Source organism: Haemorhous mexicanus, chromosome 1 (genome assembly GCF_027477595.1).
Source record: "Haemorhous mexicanus isolate bHaeMex1 chromosome 1, bHaeMex1.pri, whole genome shotgun sequence".
Lineage (NCBI taxonomy): Eukaryota > Metazoa > Chordata > Aves > Passeriformes > Fringillidae > Haemorhous > Haemorhous mexicanus.
Window position 1 is genome coordinate 27,072,007 of NC_082341.1, and position 10,448 is coordinate 27,082,454.

The 10,448-nt window shown below is 41.5% G+C and overlaps 1 protein-coding gene and 1 long non-coding RNA gene across 2 annotated transcripts; one reads left to right on the forward strand and one right to left on the reverse strand.

Annotated features, from left to right (window-relative positions):
* Nucleotides 1–665: 665 nt before the first annotated feature.
* NDUFA4 (NDUFA4 mitochondrial complex associated) lies at nt 666–4,702 on the reverse strand. Its single transcript, XM_059843838.1, has 4 exons — nt 4,492–4,702; nt 3,764–3,852; nt 3,372–3,432; nt 666–885 (listed from the first exon to the last, which is right to left on the reverse strand). Exons 1-4 carry the CDS (start codon nt 4,534–4,536, stop codon nt 829–831), a joined length of 252 nt encoding a protein of 83 aa, XP_059699821.1. The 5' UTR covers nt 4,537–4,702; the 3' UTR covers nt 666–828.
* A 246-nt stretch (nt 4,703–4,948) lies between these two features.
* LOC132326106 (uncharacterized) lies at nt 4,949–10,152 on the forward strand. The gene is made up of 3 exons (XR_009486135.1): nt 4,949–5,223; nt 6,525–6,720; nt 9,287–10,152. It is a non-coding gene; the product is annotated as an uncharacterized LOC132326106 (long non-coding RNA).
* The last annotated feature ends 296 nt before the right edge of the window (nt 10,153–10,448 follow it).

The window sequence follows — 10,448 nt, forward strand, 5'->3', positions numbered from 1 at the left end:
GATATTTTCTTTTAATCTTCCCATAGCAAGACTTGGCCAAGTACTAAAGTGTAAGATTTTGCCCTTTCTAAAAGGTATTTTTGTTCTTATAAAAATAGCTCATCATTTCCCAAAAACCTGCGCCCTCTTCTGCTACACGCTTCCCTTCCTCAAATCTGTGATCCACAGGAAATCTTGAGAACGTTAATAGAATTTTACTTTTTAAATATTGAAAGTTGTCTTTTTGTTTATAAAAAAAACCTGCTTAACTTGAAGAGAAAAAAGAAAGAAAAGAAACAAAACTTTTTGGAGAGCTCAGTCTGTTTTTTTCCTTCCCTCCAGCAACATATGGCAACATCTGTTCCCTCCCTGATGGATAATGACTTGTTGGCATTGACTTTTCTGCAATCAAAACTTCTTAAAGTGGCAAGCAGATAAATTCAGGTGTACTAGAAAAATATATATGCATATATATAAATACATGCTTTCGAATTCTTGAAGTGTGGTATAACTGCATGAGCATGCAGTTTTTTTTCTGAGATCAACACACTGAGCATAAGGCCCACCACAACAACTTTGCTTTCTTATCGAGGAAACATGAATTGGCTTTTGCTTATTGACAAACCATATAGCAGAAACTTTTAACAGGAGGATATTGTCATTTTGCAAAATGAAAGAGCAGACACTTCAAGTTTTAAACATTTATTAAGCCTCGTCAAAACAGTTTCAAACACATAACCTGGTGCTGTGTGAGGCAAATTTAATTATTTCCTGGATGATGAAGCATGACACTTGTGCGAACAGCTTCCGGAAGACCTTTCTGTGCAGCTTATGGACATTGTTGTGTTTTTAGAAGTCAGGACGGTCCTTTTTGAGTCTACTGTAGTCCATATTAACCGAGAACAACTAGAAAAGAGAAGGTTAATTAAGAAGCTTGACTACACTTTTTCCCTGGTATTTACTAAAAATATACATCATTGAACTTACACCAGGAAACCGAAATTGTATTTTGAGTCTGTGAACTGGGCACTAATAAATAAATGACAACCTCTGATAAACTTTATAGTATTAATTCTATACCCACTATTAGAAGCTCTGGGTTTAAAATGAGTGGTCATGTCTCCCACCAGAGAAAACCAAGAGTGTCTCCTCTTAACCCCCAGAATTAGAAGTCCACTCAGAGGAATTTTTTACAGTACTGATAAGTTTATCCATTTTGCTCAAAATCTACGGCTCCTGTATACTGAAGGCAAAAGCCAGCTTGCCATGTGGCACAAAGCACAGTGTCTGTGAACAGACAGTAGCACAAAAGAACATTCAGAGCAGCGCTACAAAAGCCAAGTTTGGTTTAGGTAGCTGCATCTAGAACTGCAAAGGATGACAAGGAGGAATTAAAGTCAGAACAGATCCTCTCACATGCTATTACAGTTTATACTATTACAATTGGATCCTGTTACAAGCAATCCAGAACAATCCAAAAAGTGATGGAGGACAATGAGTATACTAACTCATATGCATGAGAGACCAACTGCAGACTATCTGCATATTTTGGCATCCCAGCCTGACTTGACAGCAAGCATGTGATAGTGCAGTTTTTCTTAAAAAGCAAAAAATATGAAAAGCACATAACTATCAGTTTGATTATTTTTAGTTACACAAAATTTTAATTTTTTAAATATTTTCTTTAAAAAAACACAACAGCCTACAGTAGTTTCAAATTACATCTTTCTCTGCAACTCCTACAGTAATGCTCAGGTCATCAAATCTTTTCTTTGGAAAAAAAGTGAGGAGGTTAATATGACAAAGAGAAGTTTACAACAGAAAAAAAAACCCATCAAAAGCTAAGACTTGTACAACAAGAACTTTTTACTAAAGAGTCATCCTCAAATTAGAATATATGTTGTTTTCATTTCCCACAAGGCAAATTTGGAAAAAATGTCCCCAATGATTCTCACACCCAAATATGGCAAACACTGAGGCTGTGTTTGCATGTTAAGGCAGAAGGGGAATGCTACACAAGTCATGCACTCTTTAAAAGAATTTGTGCTGTGCACTATGCAGGATTTGCCAAGTTTAGATATTTACAAATCAGTAACATTCCAGAACTGGCAATGAAAACAAAGAATGAAATTTTCTTTTTGGACTTTTAAGGGAACTGCAATCTGTTTTATTTTGGAAGTGTGGGATTTTTCTACTTATTTCAATTATTGGCATAGTAGTATATGGTACCAAACAAGACACTAGCTTAGAAAACACAGGTTTGCTTTTTTTGAAGCTTGAAAATAATCTTAAAATATTCTTAACAGCAATATACTAACATAGCATTTCTGTAAAGCATGATTAAAACATGATTCATGTCCAGAGGACAATGAAGCTGGTGAAGGGTATGGAGAGTAAGTTATATGAGGAGTATCTGAGAGTGCTGTTGCTGTTACTGGAGAACAGGAAGCTCGGGGGAGGCTGTCACTCTCTACAACTCCCTGAAAAGAAGATGTAGCCAGGAAGGGGTTGACCTCTTCTCCCAAGCAACCAGCAACAGGACAAGAGGACACAACCTCAAGCTGCATCAGAGGAGGTTCACATTGGACCTCAGGAAGAATTTCTTCACTGGAAGGCCTGTCATACATTGAAACAGATTGCCCTGGGTGGGGGTTGAGAAACCATCTCTGGAAGTGTGGAAGAAATGACTGGACATGGCACTCAGTGCTATGGTCTAGTTGACAACATGGTGTTCAGTCAAAGTTTGAACTCAATAATCTTGGAGATCTTTTCCAACAGAAATGATTCTATGTTTTCAGGACGCCTGTAAACTACCAAATGTTTTAGACATCTTTGTATGCTTCCTCCTTAGTTCAATTAAATTAGTTGAATATCAGCTAAGGAACATTTCTATTGCATCCAGTTACTTACTGGATATTAAATTTGTTAATATTGTTTTGTTTTCAAAAAATCAAGAAGTGCAGACCTGAACTCATGGTTATGTTAAACATTGACATTTTCCTGCAGGGCTTTTCATGAGTAAAGGCCAACAGCTTAGAGCTTAGAAAACTCTAGTTCAGTTCTTCTTGGGTTTTGTCCTTCTCCCTGTAGTTTATTTCTGAGTATTATTAGCCAGTAAATTCTTCCTCTCACTTATAGCTGCTCTTTTCCTTACAGTGCAATAAATATGACTGCTTTCATACAGACTCCTTTCACCCCATTATCAACCACCATCAGGGGAGTTTTAAACCTCAAACTCAGCCATCTCTGCTCAGAATTCTAGAGACAAACAAATGCTGCACAAAAGGAATACATCACACATCCAACTATTTTCCCATATAATCAAACATCCTATAGCAGTAGGCTACACCTCTAATATGATGCTTCCTGAAAATCTGTACTTCTCATTTTACCTTGTACTGGTCATTGGGAGCCATTTTGTTCCAAGGTTCTGGGTTATTTTTCTTGTCCCAGCTATTGAGAGAAATGCAAGATGTGAGAGAATATTAACACTGTCTTCAAAATTGGAAAAAAAAAAAAAAAAAAAAGAAATATGTACTGTGGTTATTAGGTCATCGAATCACCCATCCAAGCAAGTTTCACCAGAAAAAGGCAGTTTCCTTTGTTAGCAGTCTCTAAGTATCATGGTAAACAAAGAGATCTCCAAATCAAGGAAAGCTCCACACACCTAATGTCAAGTGATACTGGACCAAGACATTAAAGCGTCCAGAATCGTAAAAACCAAGGCAGTGGAGTGTAACATAGGCAGCAAGAGGACTGGCACTGGGGATTACTGAATACGTACCTAACATCAGGGTTGAACATCGCCAAACGCATGAGATACAGGCTTGCGCCAACACCTCCAGATCCAATGATCACAAACAGAGGGATCAACTGGAATAACAACACAAAAAAATGAAGTATCATCCCGCAATATAGCCAAATAGTATTGATACATGGCACTCCTGACATCAGCTATGGTGGGCCTGGTAGGCCAAAGAACAATCTTACGGACTTTACAAATGCCTGGCCCTCTAAACCCCTGCCATAAGTTCCCTGTTTGCAAAGTATCCCTGGGGTCACTGAGGAACTAGCAGCTATGAAGAGGCAGGTATGAGAAAAACAGTCCTACACCAGAGAGACCAAAACCAAAAATTCCGTCACGTCGCGTTTCTGCGACAGACAACCGTCCCTTCACCGCCAAAACAGCCCCTACCGTCTGTTCTCGGATAACAAAACCAGAAACATGGGAGGAGGGCTAGAGTGGGGGCAAACTGGTGGGCAAGAAGAACGGAAGGGCCACCTCAAGCCTTGCAGCATGAGCAAGGCCGCAGAACCGGTAGAAAAAGGGGACGTGGCCGTGTCTGCTCGACCAGCTCCGGGCGGTCCAGGGGTTCGGCATGCACAGGAATGCCAGGAGACGGATGGGCGAGGAGGAGGCGACCGGCGCAGCCGGCGACACCGAGCGATGGCAGAGAAGGGCGGGCGCGGGGCCGGGTACTCGGGCTCAGGTACTCGGGCTCAGGTACTCACGGCAGGGTGCTTCTTCGCGTGGGTGAGGATGGTGCTGAGCACCATGGCGGCGGTGCCGGGGTGGTGGTGGTTCGGTGGGTGCGGGCGAAGATCTCGCTCTCTGCGGGCTCCGCAGCGCTGCCTCCCCCTTCAGCCGCCGAGCCCCAATGTCACCGAGGCCCCCGCCGCGGCAGGTGCCGCCGCCGCAGCCCGGATGTAGCAGCTCTGGCGTTCGCCTGCTCGCCCTCCGCCAACTCGCGCCGGCTGCCGCCCGTAGCGCCGCCCCGCACCGGCCCCGGCACGCTCCCCGGCCTGCGTGACCCCCGCGTTAGCGCGGCCCCGTCTCGCCGGCAGTGCGGGCACCGCGGGCGGCGGCAGGCACCGGCCCGGGCACCCCGGGGCAGCCGGGCAGCGCCGCCCCACGCCGGCCCCTGCCGCACGGGCAGCGCCTGCGCCCGGGCAGCGCCTGCGCCCGGGCTGCCCGCGGCGGGCAGGGCCCGGCAGCCGCGGGCCGCCCGGCACGGAGGGTCGCCTGTCTGCGGCCACTCTCACAGAACGGGCCCGGTTGGAAGGGACTTCAGTGGGTCATCTGGTCCTCCCTGCCCGGGCAGGGTCATCCTAGAGCACATGGCACAAGATTTCATCTCCACGGTTCTGCAATATCTCTCGTGAAAGAGACTCCGCAGCTGCTCTGGACAGTCTGTTCCAGTGTGTGGTCAATTGCACAGTAAAGAAGTTCTTCCTCGCATTCAGGTGTAATTTCCTGTGCATCAGTTTCTCCCCGTTGCTTTACATCCCATTGCTTGGCACTACCAAGGAGAGCCTGGCTCCATCCTCTTGATATCCCTCAAAGATATCAATTAAGTTCCCTTTCACTCATTCTATTTCGAGGCTGAACAGGCCCAGCTCTCCCATCCTTTTCTCCTAAGAGAGATGCTCCGCTAATTGTCCTCAATAACCCTCCACAGGACTCGTTCCAGGAGTGACCTGTCTTCTACTGAGGGGCCAGAACTGGACACAGCATTCCAAATGCAGCCCCTCATCAGGGCTGAATAGAGGGGCAGGATCATCTTCCTCAACCTGCTGGCAATGCTTTTCCTAATGCACCCCAGGATACCGCTGGTCTCCTTGGCCGCTTGGGCACGCTGCTGCCTTATGGACCCACCTTTTGCCAACCTGACCGTAGCAAAACAATTAAGTAGGCAGTTCTGCAATGAATTTCATTCCCTGTATCCTTTTCAGGACAATGAAACTCTAACTGTTTTGCCTCACCTTTAAACCACCCCTTCGAGTTTTAAGCCAGGTTGGTGAGTGCTCAGGCCTGCCCTGTGAAGGGAGCCCAGCTGAGAGGCAGACACAGGCGTGCAGGTCCCCACGGCTGCCACACACCTTCCCAGTGGTCCCAATGCCACAGGGAGCAGGCAGGCGTCTCACAAGGCCGTGGCGGGCTCTGCCCCATGTCCCTGAGGCAGCAGCTCTTGGGCGGTGTGAGGGCAGCGCCAGGAAAGTCCTGGTGGGCGAGGAGCTGTCCATGAGGCAGCAGCCTCATGCGGCCAAGGAGACCAGCGGTATCCTGGGGTGCATTAGGAAAAGCATTGGCAGCAGGTTGAGGAAGATGATCCAGCCCTGGTGAGGGCTGCACTTGGAATGCTGTTTAACCTGGATAACAGCTAAGTTCAGGAACTTGTAGAGATGGATTTGACAAGTCATTGGGTGGCACAAGAAGAAATAGTTATAACAATGTTATCTTTGGAGCAATGCAATTCTTTGGCTTGTATCCTTCATTTGTTTTAGAGTTGATAAACAGAAAAAATACATAGTATGCTCCAGTAGTCTGTTAACTGTTCCAATATTGATTATGTCATGACAACAGTACTTTCCATTTTTTTTAAATGGAAAGAACAATTTGCCTATGTCAAAACTATGAAAATAATACTATTGCTGCTATTTTCTATAAAAGAAAGTACATGAAACCTCTAAGGGTAACTTGGAAGGTTACAGTGCTCCCCTTCTAGCAGAGTAGTTGAACTTTTCACCATATACCTGGATTGCAGGAGATGACAGTTGCTGCAGGAAAACCAGGGAGCAACCAAAGGGTAGATGGATAGCCAGAAACTGTGGGGCTGCTCAGCAAAACTGCTCAGACTCAAAGAGTTTGCTTCCTTATGCACAGCCAACATACGGCTAAGTGAGAAAATTTGAAGACTACAAGTATCCTGTTTCTACACTACTAAGGGAAGAGCATCAGAGGTACATTATTTCCACTAGGCTATGTCTTGGGCACATATTTTTAGGGAAGACCATGATTTTTATATGCTTTTCAGTATAATTTTTTTCACAGTGATTTATTGTTTTTGCTGTCTTACGCTTTTATGAATTTAAAGTGGCGTAGTACCTGATCAATTTGCAACATTTGTCACTCATTTCATGGGCTTTCATAAATTCTTGTAATTCTGTATGTCAGCTTTTATTGCCTAGACCTGTATGGCTCAGCTGTTTTGTTGTTCATATACATGCCTTTTTATTTATAACACTTGTACTTTTTTGTATGGGAATGAATTTTGCAGACATAAAAAAATTAAAGTTTGAAAACAATTAGAAATTAGATATTTTCATTCTAATTTTGAAAATTGCAAGTTAATATTTTTAAATTTCACACAATGCAGCATTGCTAAAAATGCAACCCCTCACTTGCATCACTTGGCAAAATACAGAGTATAAACTCAAAGTACCTCATGGCATCTTGATGATGGATCCATGGTTCTGAGAAATACCTACTCAGCTGCCAAGTGTGAGTGCTTGTACTATGCTGTAGTTATATAAATGATATGGGTTAATTTAAAATAATGCTGTCAATAGATTAGCCATACTTGAAGACTAGCAATTTTCTGTAACTTATCAACCCATTCCCAGAAAGACAGTGAACACTGGATAAAGTTAGATAATTTTGCTACTCTCTTATCTGTCACTTAGCTACTCAAGCTGAAAGTAAACACATTTATTCCCTCTTAAGGTTTTGTACCTTTATGTTCACACCTGACAATTAAATTTATTATCCTTTTGTTAGACACGTTGCTTCCTTTAATCTAAGTAAAGTTATTTTTGTGTAGGTTTCTGCTTTTTATAAGTGGATGCATAAATCCTTCAGGTATTTTGGCAAAATTTTGTGATGAACCAGTCCATTAAGAACTAGGGGCTAAACATGCAGTAGTGCTCAGCACTGCTGAAAAATCAAGTTCTCAGGTTATTCTGATGCTTTGTCATGTATTTTTTCCTCTTGTCTTTTGTGCTCCTGTACAGGCTCATGTCATGGCTTCTGTCTCCCACTGTCCCTCCTTGATTGTTACTGTACCTTGTTCCCGTCCTTAGGCTCATTTGAGCTTTTGATTTCAGAAACTTTTCTTCTGTTACAGATGCTTTATTTTAGTTTTTGGTGGCCTTCTTATTTCTAAAGCCTTAATTCCTCAAACCTTACCTGCCAATATGAATTGATTCACAGAAATCTGCAGATTTCTAATCTGTTCAACAACAAGTATGATATGCCTCATTTTTCTTAATTTAAAGCAATTGATTTTAGCCACAAATATAATCAAGTCTGATTTCCTGAAGAACAAGAATCAGAAGTCATAATAAAATCAGGTTATTTGAAGAATTGCACTCTTAAGGTTTGACAAAGTCAGTTCATTAAAAAAAAAGAAAAAATTATAGTCAATTTGAAGTTACTTATTTTACTTGGAGGAAAATAGGAAAGAAAGATTAGTAGATTTGGAGATGTTCCAGCTGGTTGCTGATCAAGAAACTAAATTCATTGTGAATTGTCCTATAGTATCAGGACATTTCTCTGTTAATCTGAACAATGTATAAACTGAGGATTTCTGTGGGTCTCACCAGATTTTGTAAAAAGGCAAGGACTTTTAATATTCTTAGCAGAGAAAAGGAATTATAGGAAAACAAAATATATTAAAAAACCTTAAAAATATGTAAAAATGTAAAGTGTAGCTTACTTGTGACAAATACACAGCGATTTTTGTGATTTGATTTTATTTTACTGTTTCTATTTTGTTTTTACTGTCTGTTCCCTCTGTTGTAAGTCCTTGTATTCCTTTCTCTGCATTTAGCAGGGGCAGCAGCAGAAGAGGATCTATGTGTGCAGACCTCTGCCAAGCCCATTGGGGGTAGTTCACTTAGATCTTCCTAGCATCTGATTTATATTTGGTTCTAACTCTGTAAAATGGAGTGGCTGCATATTCTATTCTGTATGCCTGGTCTAATGGCCATAAGGGGACATGGGGGACGCAAGGAGACATGGGGGACATGGATAAGGGCATTTCAATATAGCAGCTTGTGATAAAATCTTCCAGTAAGTGTAAACATTGCAATTGTTCTGCAAAAAAACCAAAACAAAACAAAACCTTAATAATTTCATAATGTTAGTTAAGTGAAATGCTATGGTTAAAGAGAAAAAAAAGAAGAAAGAAAAAAAAAATTAAGATTAGAGACAAGATTTTTTTTTTTTAACTGCAACAAAAAATATGTCTAGCATTTAAGAAACTGTGGTGAAAGGAAGTAAGCTACTGGAAATTTGAAAACTAACAGCACAAGGGATATAACAGAGACGAAATTAAAAATTAATGGTACTGAGACGTATAGTATGGAAATATTCTTTATGACTGTCAAAAATATGTGTTGATAAAGGCTCCTGTCTCCATATAACCATTAAAAGTACACAATGAAGGACAGGGCAAACACATAACAGCTGAGAATCAAATACTTAAAATTAAATTAATTGTGGTCCCTGTTCCTGCTTACTTTCTAGGTTCAAAACAGCAAATGAAAACAGCTGGTGTTTATATTTAAAATATAGTTTGTTTTAAGTTATATAATCTGCCAAAATTTAGGATGCAGAAATACAGGCCCCACACATCTTTCACCCAACTGGATGGCTTGAATGTGACCAGAAGACAGCAAGAAATTACTGGAATGGTCCCCCTAAAAACTACGTTGATCCAGTGCCCTTTTACAGATAATCTCTTTAATGGAATTGCATTCATAAATGGTACTTCCCTGTAAGCTGCTCTTGTGTTTGATTTAAAAACTGTCTAGACTCCATAAATAAAATACGAGTTTAATGGATCAATAGAAACGCAAAATCTTCACTAAAAATGTAAGCAGGACTGGTACCTGAAACTGTTTTTAACTAGATGCTGCTTCAACTATTCAGCAACAAGTTACTGGAGATAAGTTAAAGGTGCTTCTGTTTCTAATTCCTGTAATAGTCTCAAGGCTTTTGATCTTTCATCTTAATACAGGAGGTTTAAGTATGCTTTTTAGTTTCTGCTATGGAGTAAGGAGAAACACTCCTGAATAATAGTTCAGGACCATTCTGGGTAATTTCTTTTACATATGCTGGAGAAGAAATAGATAGTTCTTGAGTCCTCTGCTCTTATGTTCAAAACTTAAGCTAGCCTTTGGTTCATCTTCTGTTTGCATATAGTTTTAGAAAAATGTACTCACATCTCAGCTGGTGGGTTTTGTGGGTTTTTTGGGGTTTTTCAGTGGTTTGTTTTGTTTTGTTTTGTTTTGTTAAATGCTGGGAATCTATACCAACTGAGACAAGTCATGGATTTCCAGGTCTGGCGTGACAGTTAGAGTGACACTAATAAAAACTATCATATTTCATCAGCTATTGGCTAATGATTTATAAAAATTTGATCAGGGTTTGGTCTCTGATTAATGCTGTTCTCCTTTGCCAGAAAATAATAGTTTGGTCTTGACAGCCCTTTGCAGGACGTATTGCTGCTTAGGAGAAACTGCTGCAGCTGCCACAGGAGTGACTCAAGCAGACAATCTGGGAACAGAGCAAACTGCTTCCAGGCAGCTTCTGAAATGTAGAAATACAGACACACACACACAAACACACACACACACACACACACACACACACACAAAGTATAACTGACTGTGCAACAGGAATGATA